Genomic DNA, 15,686 nt, shown 5'->3' with positions numbered 1-15,686 from the left:
GTGATGCTAACAAGCTCCCCGTTGTTACTTTCAGCAGCTTCACTTTCCCTGCGACAGCGGCTATCAACCTTTCTGTCCATCGTCGACAATTATCACAGATTCAACATTCTACATTTGTCAGCACTGCACTGGGTGAATACGTCTCGAGAACAATTTAGCGGATCAACAACGCTTTGCTGGAGATAAATTCCCCTCTGGAGGACCTTCAGGGTACCTGGAAGGGTATAGAAGACGGGATCGCTCACGACGTTGAAAGAACATAGAAAACAACCTCCTCTTCGATTGAAAATTGGCCAAAAAGTATGTGAAATGTATGTGCGCAGATGCATTTCCACTGGCAAGCTAATTCCTCATTACGTCATCAGCGCTCGCTCGGCGAAATTCAAAAGTCGTCTTCCTGCTCGACTCGATCGCTTCTGGAGACTCGTTCTTGTCCGAGGGGTCTTCTCTTTCACCAACCTTCGTCTTGGCATCGAAAACTCGGCGTCGAAAATGAAGCCGGAGTGCCCCTTTAAGATTACTGGTCTTACAGTAGAACCTGAGCAGTTTATTGCAGGCAGAAGAAAATTCGATGCATGCCTCACACTGTTGTCCTTGACTGCGGTGTACATGAAACAGTTCAGACCGACGCATACCTGTACGAACTGGGCAAGGCGATAGAGGAGCGGGACGTGGAAGTCCAGACGGACGACCGGATCGATCGGCCACCCACCCCGGTCTACGTGCCGGCAAAGACGGGCATCGATCAGGAGACGCAGATTTACCCCGGCGATGTAAGTTGTTCCAAATATGGTGATTACATTACGTCATTGCTTTATAGCATGATGCCATTGGTTGATCACACTAGGCCGCGGGTTGATCACACCGTGTCATTGGTTGATCTTGTGATATCATTGGTTGACAACATGATGTCATTGTGTGAGTTCATGTTGTCATTGTGTGATTACTACCTAGTGATTACATGATGTCATTGGATGATCACGAGGTGATTGCTGTATTGATCAATCATTCAGGGGCATTCAGGGGCATTGGAAGGCACTCTACATTGGTGCGACCCTGAAAATGTGTGGTTGCGGGGGGGGGGGGGCGTCCCCCGGGAAACCTTTAGGAAACTTGGGCCCCAGTAGCCTTTATTTCATTGCTCCAAAAAACACAGGATAAAAATTATTGGTGCGGATTTGGCCACTATTGCCGCACTGATTCCGATGCCCCTGTCATTGTGCTTGGATTTGTAGGAAGTGAGGAAAGGAAAGCGTCCACTTCATCTTGAGTTGACTGCTCTTGAACTGGATTTTCTGTATTAGATGTATTATGGGTGTCTATATGGGTGTGGGTGTGCGGAAACGTCGCCGTGTGTGTGTGTGTGCATACGTGGACATGTTCCAATGCAGCTGTTCGACTTTGAAATAGAGTGCAAGCCACTCGTGTCCGTCCTTGTCGCCAAGTCCATGGAGCAAGCGTTGATCGAAGTAATGGAGGAGGAAGAGCTCGTTTCACTCAAGGAAAGACAGGTGAGCAAGCAGGATAATGGAAGATATGTGGACCAGACCAGTTCCCAGAGATAGGGTGGAGGCAGTTTTTATTTTGGTCCAGCCGTGTCGTAGCCTTTTATACGTTGTGTGTGATGTGGTGGGTGCTAGTGGCTTTACAGCGGCACAGTGTTTGCCCACAAGCACCCCTCCGATCGAATTGGGTCCTCTTCCCCGTTGCTTGCGATTAATGCATGCCGGTGTGTGTGTGTGTGTGTGTGTGTGTGTGTGTGTGTGTGTGCGCGCGTGCGTGCGTGTGTGTGCGTGCGTGTGCGTGTGTGCACGTGTGAGCACGTGTGAGCACTCCATCTGCCGTTACGTTTGTTTGCGACTTGCTCACACATGCATGCTCTCTGTCATGTTTGCCTGCAGCGTGAGTTTGAGGAGCTACGGCAAGCCGAGTTACTCGAGGCACAGCGATTGGAGGAGAAGGAGAGACGGCATCAGCAAGAGAAGGTATGGAACTCAGAATTGCTTTTTTGCTTGACTGATTGATTGCTCCAGGAGCGACATCTGCGCCTTGATCCTTGGGGGTGGTGGCGTTCCTGCGGATGTGGAGAACTTGGCCTGCAGGCGAGTCTCACGCGAACCGTGATTTTTCATTGATTGATTTTTATATAAGATCGACCAACGGCTGCAGGAGCCTATCGAGGAGTTTCCGCCGGCCATTCTGATTGCAGCTGGCCAGACAGGTTAATTTTAAAAGGACCAGCTTAAGTTTTGGTGAACCAGCCCAGGTTTTGGTGGACCGGCTCAGGTTTTGGTGGACTGGCCCAGGATTTTGGTAGACCAGCCCAGGATTTTGGTAGACCAGCCCAGGATTTTGGTAGACCAGCCCAGGATTTTGGTAGACTAGCCCAGGATTTTGGTAGACTAGCCCAGGATTTTGGTAGACCAGCCCAGGATTTTGGTAGACTAGCCCAGGATTTTGCCGGGTAGACCAGCCCAGGATTTTGGTAGACCAGCCCAGGATTTTGGTAGACCAGCCCAGGATTTTGGTAGACCAGCCCAGGATTTTGGTAGACCAGCCCAGGATTTTGGTAGACCAGCCCAGGATTTTGGTAGACCAGCCCAGGATTTTGGTAGACTAGCCCAGGTTCTGGTGTACAAACTCGGGTTATGGTAGACCAGTCCAGGGTTATGCAGATAAACCTTGGTTTGTGGACCAGTCCAGGGTTATGGTGAAGCAGCCCAGGTTGTGTGGAGAAGCACAGGTTTTGTGGCAAGATCAGGTTTTGTGGAAAGGACCAGGTTTTGGTAGAACAGCCCAGGTTTTGGTGGACCAGCTCAGGTTTTGTGGACCAGCCCAGGGTTTTGGTGGACCAGCCCAAGTGTTGTGGATAAGCCTAGGTTTTGCGAACTAGCTCAGGTTTTGTGGATAAGCCTAGGTTTAGCGGATCAGCCCATGTTTTGTGGATAAGCCTGTGTTTATGGACCAGCCCACGTTAGGTGGACAAGATCAGGTTTTGTGGATAGGCTAGGCTAGGTTTGTGGACCAGCCCAGGGTTTTGGTGGACCAGCCCAGGGCTTTCGTGGACCCGCCCAGGGTTTTGGTCAGATTAGGATTTCATGCTTGGGCGTGTTTGATAAGATACTGCAAATCCGGAAAGTTTAACGTTTTTGTAATTTTGGCGTGATAGGTGCAGAAAGGTTAACGATGTTTGTACAACGGAAAGAACATGCATCGATGCATGCGCATCTTTACATAGACATCTCAAACTGGGTACCGTATATTCTCTATTATAATCGCCGTGCTTATATTTTTTCAACAGCCCTCTACCCCGTGCTTATATTTTTTCAACACCCCTCTACCCCGTGCTTATATTGGAGACCGCGCCTATATTGGAGACCGTGCTTATATTGGAGGCCGTGCTTATATTTTTTCAACCAATACATCCATAGAGAGCAAGAAGAAATACATGCTAGATATCATGCATGCAGCATTGATTTCCACCATGACCGTGCTAATAATAGAGACTGTGCTTATAATGTTTCGAAAGGTGCTCACAGTGTGCTAGTATTAGAGACTGTGCTAGTAATGGAGACCTGTGCTTATAATAGAGAATATACGGTATGCAACTCGCTTGCAGGGAAGCCTACATTGTGTACATGTACTGTGGATCCTAGGAGACATCATACAAACCGTGATTCATGTTATTTTAGAAGTCTAGTGAGTAGTTTTCATCGGGCTTAGCATGCAAATGTGACAGTTCGGTACACTCCTGCATTAGTTTCTTTTGTTGTAATGTGGCAAGAATTTCGGATGGTTTTATTTCCAACCAATCTTTATCTTACTGGCATCTATTCATTGTATGCTGTATGTCTGTGTCCCTGTGCCTGTGTGTGTGTGTGTGTGTGTGTGTGTGTGTGTGTGTGTGTGTGTGTATGGGTGTGTTTGTGTGTGCCTGTGTGTGTGTGTCTGTCTGTCTATCTGTTGCTCAGGAGGACCGCCGGCAGCAAATGCTCAAGGCCAACGAGCTGCAGAAGGAGACGGCGGCCAAGGTGGCTATGCTTGCATTCGCAACTGTAAGTACTACGGTACTGAGTACTTTCTTCTCAGTCCTTTAGACCAATGACATGGAGCATTCTCCTCCATCGCCTCCTCAGTGTCTTGGTTGAGCACTGTGTCTGGCCCGTGTGTGCTGCAAGGCTATCTGCCCTCATGCAAAGCTCACCAGTGTGTTGTGTTAGAGCACCCTGACTCTGGTGCTTTGAGTCGGTTGAAACATTCATTGTTCTTCACTAGGCCTCATTGCCATCGGTTCGTCCAGGCACTCTGAGCTCCGAAGATTGAGTATGAGTTATACCTGATTCGTACTCTCCGCTTGGCACACGTGGAACGATTCACAATGCGTGCACGGGCGACAGCCACGCGATGGGCCAAACAATGGGAGGTATGCGTTTAAGATGGCTATCACCTTTTTGCGGGGCAAGTTGCCCCATGCTTGGCAGGCACAACCCACTCTAGCACATCTATAAGTATGAGTACGACCTTACAAAGTTCATGATCTTTTATGCAGAGCTGGTATCACAGTGTGTACGGTTGTAGTGGACTTGCACCGCAAAACCTAACGGCGGGAAATTGATGCATACGTCCCATTGAGCTCCAGTCAACTTTTTCGCCGCAACGGGCAATTATGATGCGTTTCCCGTACATACACAAAATGAAGTAGGACTCGGGCTTTATGCCGTGCCTTTGCCCTTGCACCGGCAGCTTCGCCACGTCACCACACAAAACAACACTTCCAGATGATTCCTAGGGGGCGCTGGCTTCTCTTCCCTTTAAAACCCATTCAGCGCTAAAGAAATATATATATACGTCATTGAAAATGACGCCAAGGCGCTGATGACTTATATATATATGTGAGCGGACAAGGTAGAAATGGAACGTTAGCTGCATGACATCATTTTGAGATACAGGCGTTTGAAGTTTGGCAAACTGTGGCATATTTTTTACCTGGGTTAGAGGGCTCTATTTGCATCAAGCGCTTGTGCCTCGCTCAGCACAGGGCTTCAAGGTCCAGCACTGAAAATTTGAAGTGAATCCGTTATGGCTGAACTTGGGAAGATATGGCAGCTAGTTGTGCGACGGGTGGCGTATTGACGGGCGAATTTGGAGGTGACGGCGATCAGCTGATAGCCTGATGTCAGGTGCTGAGAGCTTCTCTGATTCTGAGAGCGTTTCTGAGTCAGGTAGTAGTCGGGAGCGTCTTCCACTACGCCGAAAACGACGTGCCGATCAGCGTTTTGTTTGCTGCTGGCTTCAGCGCGGTACAAAAAGACATAGGGAACAAATGAGATGGATCTTTCGGATGCAGGCGAACGTGGTGACAGCAGTGATGATGATAACGCCAATGAAGGGGAACGTTCCTGTGGATGCTGAGTTGTACTGAATGTATACGCCGAACCGACTTCAGAGCTCTGAAGCACACAGCGCAGGAGCTGAAGAAACAATAGCGTCGTGCACCACAGGGGATTGTATGCAGGGACTTAATAGCCCAGAACAACTAGCTAGCTGTTGCCGAATGTATTGGATGCAAGTGGCAGACCTGCATCGTGCACTGTCTGGAAATGAGTGTTTTAAGAATTGAGATACACAGAATGGTCAAGGCTGGTGAACATGAGCTGAGTGGAAAGAAGTCAAATCGGGCCTCGGATTGCGGACTGATGTGTAACGTTACGTTAAGTACAGTTTCTCAAGTCTGTGGACTCGTCCTGCTTCGCCAATGGGCACCGTATTGGTGGTGCGTCTCCGGAATATTATTTCGATGCTGTGTGTTCAAGAGCTGTCTGTCTCCTGCCAAAATGTTACAAACTATTACCAAGGTGCGCCGCTCAGTCGTCGGGAGCCTCAATGCATTAGAGCAGAGTCCGAGGTCGCCAACAGTATACGATGAGAGCGTGCACACATGGCTGAAGCAAGAACGCACTGGAATTACCATTTGTCCGCCAAATTCTTCTATTTTGACATGTGTGTAGTGGTATTTGATGTGTGGATTGAGTACCAGCTTCAACAGTCCTATTATTTTGCCTTGCATCACGAGTTACTCTGGAGCTGATTTTTCGGCTCCGGCTGTTTCTAGTTATGTGGTTTTGTTGCTTTGTTACACCTCAAACGAGTCCATGTGTGTGATCAGCTCATCTTTCACACTGATATACACTTGTGGAGAAATACAGGCCAAGATAATGGGTTTTTTTCAGTGGTTTGGTTGTACTGAAGGGTGGACTGTTTAAATCATCCCGAAACAGACGTTAAAATACTGACCGGCATCTAGAAAATGGTGAATGTAAGGCACTTCCCACCATAGTATCAGCCTGAAACTTTGGGATCTGAAAAACAGATAGTTGTAGGTGACCTTCATGCAAAAAAACAGTTTTTGCCAGACTGCAGTTAACGTTCCATTTCTACCTTGTCCGCTCACATATATAAGTCTTTTTCAATGCCACATAAGGAGTGCAGAGCCTGGGTGTCAGCCTTTTATGGGTTAAGTTGTCCTTGACTTCTCCTTTCCTCTTTCCTAGTGTTCTCTCTCGATGTGTCTTTGCCCTCCCTATCTTCTAAACCTCTTCTTCTTTTCACACACTTCCATGGATGCCAGTACTGGTATGTCTATTGTGCCATATTTCTCTCGCACCCTACCCTTCTATTCTTAATAATTATTGTTCTCTCTCTCCCTACACCAACAGGGCTATGTTGGAGACCTGATTCCAAGCGTATTTGGGCAGCTGGACAATGAGGGATTCTTTGCTGATCCGGCTCTAACAGGTACGCTGCTGTGTTGGGTATTTATTTATTTATTTATTTTATTCCCGTAGCTATGCAGAAGACGTTACTTCAGTAACGTCTGACGCTAGCCAGGGTCCACACAGCTTTAATTTGGTATTTGTGTGTGTGTTTGTTTGTTTGTGTCACGCCTGGCGCTATCCCGTATCTGTCCCGTACCGTACCGTACCATCAAACACAGCTGGCCACATATACAGCTGGTCGCAATATTCAAATAGGGCTTTCAAACCCAAGATCATAACGTGAAGCAACTTGGAAGAATGGGTATGAATGCGAAGTGTATGGGGGAATGCATGAAGGGCGATAGTGCGGTTTTGAATCCCAGGATATGCCTGAAAAAATAATAGAATTGAAAAATTTATACCATCCCTATGCTTTTTTTGCCGTCATCAAGGCGGTAGACGGTGTCGTATTACCCTCGATCGTACCTGTCCCATACCTATCCCATACCGTACCGTACCATCAAAGACGGCTGGCCACAATGCATATTCAAATAGGGCTTTCAAATGCAAGATCATAACGTGAAGCAACTTGGAAGAATTAGTATGTATGCGAAGTGTATCGGGGATGCATGCAGGGCGCGCGATAGTGCGGGTTGGAATCCCAGGTTATGTCTTTAACCCTTTGAGCACGCATGACGTATTAATACGTCACGTACAGTGTCACTGCACCCACGCATGACGTATTATTACGTCGTGAGTGTACATAGCTTACAAACGCGATTTGCATGAACCGCGTGAGTTCAAACTATCGTAACTCGGTCAATTCTTGGCCGATTCTCACGATCGAAATATGTATCTGCAAGAGAAAACTCTCAGCTTGCGATAGAAACAATCGCCGAAGCGATACGACCCCGGGTTGTTGAGATATGCGACTCGACACGGCAAATTCAAATCGATTTTTTTGCGAACTCTGCAGAACGCGTATTCTCCATTTTCGATCATTTTCGCGCTATCTGCTGCCATGGAAACTAGATTCAAATGATGGCAGAGGATCTGGGGAGTCCTCAAAAAAATTTGAGCTCGATACGAGCAAGAAGAGTGAAATGGCAGCTGAGGATTTGATCTCCTGGCCGTGCTCAAGTCTGTCGAGCGCGTGCGTGAAGTTTGCCAGACTGTAGCATGGGCTTTTGGTGTCGCTCCGAGCTGAGCTTGGAACTATTTTGTTCCTCGCCTCAAGACCTTTGCAGGAAGCTCAAGATCGTGGAATTCGTCCAAAGGAAGGTAAAGTTATCGATCCTTGAACAGCTACTACTTTCATAGGAAAAACGCGATTTTTGCAGGTGTTGACGTGGGGCGGCATTCAGGTAGCGTCGTGCTCAAAAGGTTAAAAAAAGAATTTTTTTAAAGAATTTATAACATCCCTATGCTTTTATTTGTCTAGGTCATCAAGGCAAAACAGCATAGCGTAGGGCCCTGAGCTTCCAAGCTCTCTCGTTTCACTCAACTCGTGGTCCATGACCAATTGGCACGGAATGTGCGAGAAAGGGGTGATAGCCAACCACGGCACATTGGCCGCTTCAGCTGCTACTGAGTGTAATGACGATGTATGGTACTGTTCAATGAAATCCAGTCGTGTCACTCAAGTATGCGCCGTGTGTTGCACAGCCCTAGACCTGCCAACACTGAGCTCCGAAATGGTGCAAGGCGCAAGCTTGAGTGACACGACTGGATTTCATTGAGCAGAACTGCAGTGCTCACAGCCATACGTTATTCGTGTATGCCACGTATCCCTGCTATTATCATGCAGAGCCTGTTTGAGGAAGTGGATGATTAATGTGTCATAGGTTTAGCTGTGGGAATCATGGACGTAGCTCATGTGTAGTCGGCGTAGTCGGGTCACCATACCGGGAAATGGCCGTCATACGTACTACAGTAAAACCTGGTGTAAGCGACCTCTGGGTTTAGCGACCACCTGCTCTTAACGACCGTTTTCCATGCACCGGCAGTTCTGCACAGACACTGTGGGACCTGGTTCTAAAGACCACCTGGCTTTAACGACCGCTTTTGCTTGCACCATGGGGTGGTCGCTTAAACCAGGTTATACTTTAGTACTACACAGGGATAACACGTAAAATGGATGAGGTTGCCGGTGGTACATGGTCACCACACCACACCACACACTCTGGCACATAGTCACCACACCACAGATGTGCGAGCTAGGTGCCTGGGAATGGGGCTTCAATGTGCGCTTGTCAACGACAGTGTTTTACTTTTTCTTCTTGTTTTCTATGCTCGGCTGTGCTGCGCTGTGCTCTGCTGTGCTGCACTGTGTACAGAGGTGGAGGTGGTATTCATGCCTGAGCTAATGGACCACGTACAATCAATCATGGAGGAGAGGTTTGCCGTGGAAGACGTCCTGGATGGTAAGCATAAGCTGACTGCCGCTTCAACGAGCTCCCCGAATCCCTTTGCAATAATCATTAAAACACATGTGTTCATCTTGGGCACCCTATAAGAAGACTTTAGGCTCTGTTGGGAATGCCAAATAGTAACATACAATTTTATACGATGCAGTACAATACAATACCGTAGAATCCCGCGTATACGCCCATGCCCGCGCATAAGCCCAGGGTTTGTTCGAACATCACAAAGCTTCATCGTACAAGCCCTTGGGCCTAGGTCATACCGAGAGTCCATAAATTATGGACTCTTTGGCCATACCATGTATGTTTAGGACTCTTTCCCTTTCGGTGAAGACTGTATTAAATTCTAATTGTTCGAACTCTGGTGTAGTGAACTGACACTCGGAAAACAACATGCAGACATGGAACACAACTAAAAATGCAGAGAATGAAACCCGGAAAACGCAAAGGCAAACAACAACCACAACTGTCACTAATCTGGGCAAGAAGCTAACCACCATTCTCTCAAACTTGACAAACTCTCTCTCTCAAATCGCTGTCCTCAGCGAAACGTGCTCGCGTGCGTGCATTGGCTTACGTGTAGTCTACGTGTACATCAGTGTGCGTGCATGCATATCGAAGTGTACGAGTAGAAAAGAAGAATGATCATATCATGCGCGCATGATGCATCGATGAGTCATACCACCACGTAACCATGGATATAAATAATGGCGACGCGATGGCGACAGCAAAGTTCCGCGTACAAAAGCGCAGGTGCAACAAGGAAAAATCAGAGTGCAGAACAAACAGAAATTCAAATCGAAAGGAGATAAATATTGTGGAGATGAAGCAAATCAGTTTGGTCTGTCAGAGGGTGCTTGCGCCCAGAGACAGGGTGACAGCAAACCCTGTCAGAGAGAGTCAGTGTACAGAATAGGAATACATAGAACGCAGCACGCAATGGAGTTGCTGTGGAGAGCGAGAATGCAAGCAACAACGTAAGTATTATCTATGCAAGTGATTATATCGGCGTATCCGACAAACACGCACAACAAACACTGTATTGTAACAACACACTCGTAAATGATGTTATCCCAACAACACTCATTCTATTTCAGCGCAGTGTCCTGTCCAATCACACTCAAAATCACACTCGTAAATCTCGCACACTCCCTCCTTGACAATATGACAACTGACACTCATAAATCTCGCACACTGCCCTTGCAGCATGTGACAGTTCTGTACACAAATCGTAACTACAATACACTAATAGTATCAACGTGCAACATGTGACATGTGATAGTTCTGTACATCACCACCCTCCCTCACGAACAGTGATTGAGTGAGGCAATAGAGATAACATAACTTACTCAGAATCCACCTCTTGCGGAACGAGCTCATACGAACACAGCATACTCAGAATCCACGTCTTGCAGAACGAGCACAATACTAACACTAACACAGCATACTCAGAATCCACCTCTTGCAGAACGAGCACAGTACTGGTGGCTTACTCAGAATCCACCTCCAGTGGGACGAGCACATTGATTGGTCGGCGGTAGGTCTTGCCGCGGACGAGAATGTCGACCACCCGTACGTTGCCATCTTTGCCTGGGTACACTTGCAGTATTCTTGCGAGCGGCCACTTCCCTCTTGGAGTGCCAGGTTCCAAGAATAGCACTACTTCACCAACACGTACATTGCGGTGCAGATTGCGCCATCGTTGACGCAGGTTGAGCGCTGGGACGAGCTCCTTCAGCCACCTGTCCCAGACGTCCTTACTCAGTCGCTGAACTGCTTTCCAGCGATGTCTTGGATTCACGCGATCAGCTTGATCAGCCAGTTCCTCAAGTGCCAGCGACAGGTCGGCATGGCTGGTGAGGAAATGCTGTGGCGTGAGTGGGGTGAGGTCACTCGGATCTGAGCTCATCGTCGTGAGCGGCCTGGTGTTGAGGAATGCTTCCACAACTATGAACGCCGTACTCAGCTCCTCGTCTGTGCAGTCTCCGTGCTCCAGGATTCCACGCAACGCACGCTTGGCGCACTTCACCATCGACTCAAACACGCCCCCATGATGGGGCGCCTGTGGGGGGTTGAAACGCCACTCGATGTGCTCCGATGCGAGTGCAGCGCTCACTCTGCCGGAATTCAGCTGCTCGACTGCATCCCGCAACTCCTTTTCCGCAGCTACGAAATTTGTGCCGTTGTCCGACACAATCAGAGCCGGTCGACCGCGTCGCTTCACAAATCTACTCAGAGCCAGCAGGAAACCATCAGTGTCGAGGGAGTATGCCATCTCCAGGTGCACTGCTCTTGACTGGAGGCAGGTGAAGACGCACAGATAGCGCTTGGTCTTGACCCTGCCACGACCTTGCTTCGTCAGGAATGGCCCTGCGAAATCCACGCCCGCTCGGTGAAACGCACGTACAGGTTCTGCTGTTCTGAAGCTTGGCAACGGCGCCATCAACTGCTCAGCTGGCTTGGCCCACTGTAACTTGCAGCCAGGGCAGGAACGTCGGTGAGCCTTGACAGCGCCGAGACCACCAACCACCCAGAACTCGCCGTTGAGGTTTGCCAGTAAGTGGTTCTTTCCAGCCACATGCTTGCACTTCACATCCTCATGCGCAATACGTAGAGCCGTAACAGGGTGCTTGCCTGGCAGGATGATGGGTCGCCGGGCTCCACTGGGCAAATGATGAGCGGTTTTCAGGCGCCCGTTCATGCGGAGAAGCCCTGGCTTCGCGTCTCCATCCCACTCTGGCATCAGATGGCTAAGTGCATGCGCCTTGGGCAATGGTTGACCGCTGCGCTGGGCCTTGATGACGTCACTGTAAGAGTCCTGCTGAGCGTTGGCAAACCAGTGGAATTCAGCATTGCGAACTTCGCTCACTGAGAGCTCGGGCACTTCTACTGCTGACAGGGCGTGCCTTCGCTTCAAGGCCTTGCGAGTCGGACGGCTGCCATCGCGTGCGACACTGATGCTGGATGTAGCGCTGGATGACTGCTGCGCTGTAGGGTCTGCTGGCTGAGCCTGGCGGTGTCGGCAGTTGTCCGCAAAACGTTTGCACCATGCGGTGACCCGCACAAGTCGTAGCCAGCTGCTAAAGTTGACCGGGTTGAGTCGGCTAGTTTGCTGCTCGTCCTCTGCTGGTACCGTGACTAGTGTGGCCTCAATCATCCGCTTCAACTGGCCAGGTAATTCGGCTGTCGGAACAGAGTCTGGAAGCTTGGGCCAGTCATCCTCTGGTGCGCTGGAGAGGAAGGCAGGACCGTTCCACCACAACGTGTCGTTGGCCAAGTCCTCTGCTAGTAGGCCACGCGTCGCTTTGTCAGCTGGGTTATTCTTGCCGCTGATGTGGTGCCACTGCTTGACGCTGGTCACTTCCTGGATGAGTGATACTCTGTTGCCGATGTCAACCTTGTACCGCCTGCTGTGGTTGCGGATCCAGCCAAGCACATTCATTGAGTCTGTCCAGAATGTGTGCTGGCTAATAGGTATCCCGATGGCTTGCTCCAGGTGCTGGCTCACGCGGATACCGAGTACCGCACCACGTAGCTCAAGTTGAGGGATGCTCTGTCGACGGATTGGAGCTGGCTTTGCCTTGGCCATTGCCAGAGTTACTCTGACGTTGCCGGTAGTGTCCACTGCACGCACGTATGCTGACGCGGCAATAGCTCGATCAGATGCGTCAACAAAGGTGTGAACCGACAGCTGGCTCTCTGGTGCACCTGGTGCCTTGAAGCTGCGTGGAGCCTGAACTCCTGAGAGACCTGGCAGCTCACCGAACCAGGCTTGCCATTTCTTCGTCTCTGCGCTAGGGAGTCGCTCATCCCAGCCAACACCAAGTAGACACAAGTCCTGGAAAAGGATGCGTGCCCGGATAGTGAATGGCGCGATCTGGCCTCTCGGGTCGAACACAGTCGACAGCCCGCTCAGCACTGAACGCTTCGTTGGGCTCTGCTTGGTCTGCTGGTAGCGGAAGGTGAACGTGTCGGACTGTGAATGCCAGCTGACGCCGAGTGTCTTCACTGTTGGTAGGCAGCTGTGAGCATCTCGCTCACCCAAGTTTAACACCGCTTCCTTGGCACGGTCGGCCTCTGGGATGGACTCCATGACGGCTGCACTGTTCGATAACCACTTCCGCAAGTGGAACCCACCCTGCGCTAGGAGACACTGCGTTTGCTGCTGGGTGTTGCACGCAGCTTCGTCGGATGCAGCCGAGCTCAGCAGGTCGTCCACATACGTGGACTTGTCGATGGCTTCCACCGCTGCTGCAGAGTACCCGTCACCAAAGTGTTCCAGGGTCTTCTTGACCGCCTTGCCTGCCAGGTAGGGGGATGCCTTTATGCCGAACACTAGCCGGTTCCACTCAAACACACAGACTTCTCCATCCACCCTCCACAGGAAACGATGGTATTTCCTGTCACTTTCTGCGAGAACGACTTGTGGGAACATTTCAGCGATGTCCGCTACCAGAGCAACTGGCTCCATACAAAAGCGCAGCAGCACAGAGGATACGTCGTTTTGCAGCGCTGGACCGGTCAACATCTCGTCGTTAATCGAGACACCGTTGCACTCTGCCGCTGCGTCAAAGACAATTCTGACTTTCGTGGTACTTGTTGTGGTTTGCAATCAACAACCACTGATATACAATCTGTATTGTTTTACGCACGCGACCTGTCAACCGCGTGCTTCCGCCTGTGTTGTGGTTTGTTAGCTAAGTGAACAATCAATCTAGCGTACAATGAATCCCGTACGATTTGAACTGCCCTGTACATAGTTATTGCATGTAGCTTGCTGTTATGTTCCGGAGTCTTCTGGATTTATCACCTCGTGTTCTTGTAAATAAAGTCAGTTGCGATCTGAGTGATCTCGAGAGTAGACTGGAGTTTTAGGTGCGTTCTCGGAACGCAACATGGTGTCAGAAGTCTGATTTGGAACCTGTAGTACACCGACCACGATGTCGTCCGCCAAGTTTCCCCTGCCAGACTCCTTCGACTTCAGTTCTCCCCAGTCGTGGCCACAGTGGACCAAACGGTTCGAGCGCTTTCGGTCCCTCTCCAAGTTGGATCAGGATGATGAAACCCGTCAAATTAGCACTTTGTTGTATACCATGGGTGCCGAGGCCGACAACATCTTTGATGCTCTTCCGCTGACGGACGACACCAGGAAAAAGTACGACTCCGTCACGGCAGCTCTGGACAAATACTTCACACCCGCCGTGAACGTCATCCACCAGAGAACAATATTTGAGCAAACAACGCAGCATCCCGGAGAGTCCGTGGAGGAGTTCGTCCGCCGCCTCCGCGCTGCAGCTAAATATTGTGCCTTCGACAAGCCCGACGAACGGATCAGGGACAGGTTCGTCGCGCATATGACGGACAGAGCCGTCTCGAAGCAGTTACAACTGAAAGACCACACATCTTTGACGCTCACCGATGCTATTGCCTCTGCCCGGAAAACCGAGTCCGTCAACAAAGAGCTGGCACTACAAGCACCCATGAACCTCGCCGCGGCTGCTTACACACCCCGACAACCACAAGACTGGCGTCCTCCCGTCAAACAAGGGCCATCCAAGCCATCTCCGTCCAGCCAAGCACGGTACTCCAGAGATTCAACTGTCCATAAGTGTCGTTGGTGTGGCTTGTCGACTGATCATAAATCAGACCGCGCGCGCTGCCCTGCTCAATCACAGAAGTGCCGCACTTGTGGCAAGCTGGGCCACTTCGCCACAGTATGCAGATCTGCCACCAGTACCGCTGCTCACACTGTCGACCTGCTGGATGCAAATGACGTCGACACCATTTTCATGGGAGCAGCCACAGAGCAGAGTCACTCTGAGAGTGCTGCCTCCAGCTCCAGCCAGCCCAGGTCTGAGCCATGGATGATCACACTGGACATGTGTGGCACCAGCACCCCATTCAAGATCGACACAGGAGCAGATCTGTCCATCATGACCCTAGATAGCTACCAAGCCCTGCCATCGCCACCAGCCCTTGACCCATGCGTTTCACGCCTGTTGGGCCCCGACGGCACGACGCTCCCCGTCCAGGGCCAATTCACAACCACCGCCAAGCTGCAGGATGCCAGCTATGACATGGCTATTGTCGTCATTGCCAGTGGTCCCGTCAATCTACTCAGCCGTGACCAGTCGAGCCGCATGGGGCTTATCCAACGACCGCAGGCCTGTTCTACAGAGGTGCGCCCCACGACCGGCTGCATGCTCGGGGACCCTGTCGAGATCGTCCTCAAGGATGACGCTAAGCCGTACAACTGCGTCACAGCCCGGCGCATCCCGATTCCAATCCGAGGCCACGTCCGCAGTGAACTGGAACGCATGGAGGCTGCGGGCGTCATTGAGCGCGTGGAGAACCCTACCGACTGGCGTGCGCCAGTGGTCTCAGTGATTAAACCGAACGGATCTGTTCGTGTCTGCGTGGATTTGAAGAAGCCTCCTGAGCCGCTTCAGCCAACCGACTTCCCCTCCTTGCCATGGGAGAGGGTAGGAGTGGACATCCTAACGCACAA

General features: G+C 50.4%; 1 protein-coding gene across 1 annotated transcript in view; it reads left to right on the top strand.

The window, feature by feature from the left end:
* LOC135820805 (radial spoke head protein 3 homolog B-like) overlaps positions 1 to 15,686 on the top strand; it is a 30,024-nt gene that overhangs the window by 6,873 nt on the left and 7,465 nt on the right. Inside the window, exons 4-9 of the mRNA XM_065333850.1 lie at positions 612 to 773; positions 1,392 to 1,511; positions 1,902 to 1,985; positions 3,972 to 4,055; positions 6,717 to 6,795; positions 9,092 to 9,178. Coding sequence (XP_065189922.1) covers positions 612 to 773; positions 1,392 to 1,511; positions 1,902 to 1,985; positions 3,972 to 4,055; positions 6,717 to 6,795; positions 9,092 to 9,178 — 616 coding nt within the window. The remainder of the gene's footprint in view (positions 1 to 611; positions 774 to 1,391; positions 1,512 to 1,901; positions 1,986 to 3,971; positions 4,056 to 6,716; positions 6,796 to 9,091; positions 9,179 to 15,686) is intronic.

Source organism: Sycon ciliatum, chromosome 7 (genome assembly GCF_964019385.1).
Source record: "Sycon ciliatum chromosome 7, ocSycCili1.1, whole genome shotgun sequence".
Lineage (NCBI taxonomy): Eukaryota > Metazoa > Porifera > Calcarea > Leucosolenida > Sycettidae > Sycon > Sycon ciliatum.
The sequence above is the reverse complement of the archived record's forward strand: the minus strand, read 5'-3'. Positions and strand labels throughout refer to the sequence as shown.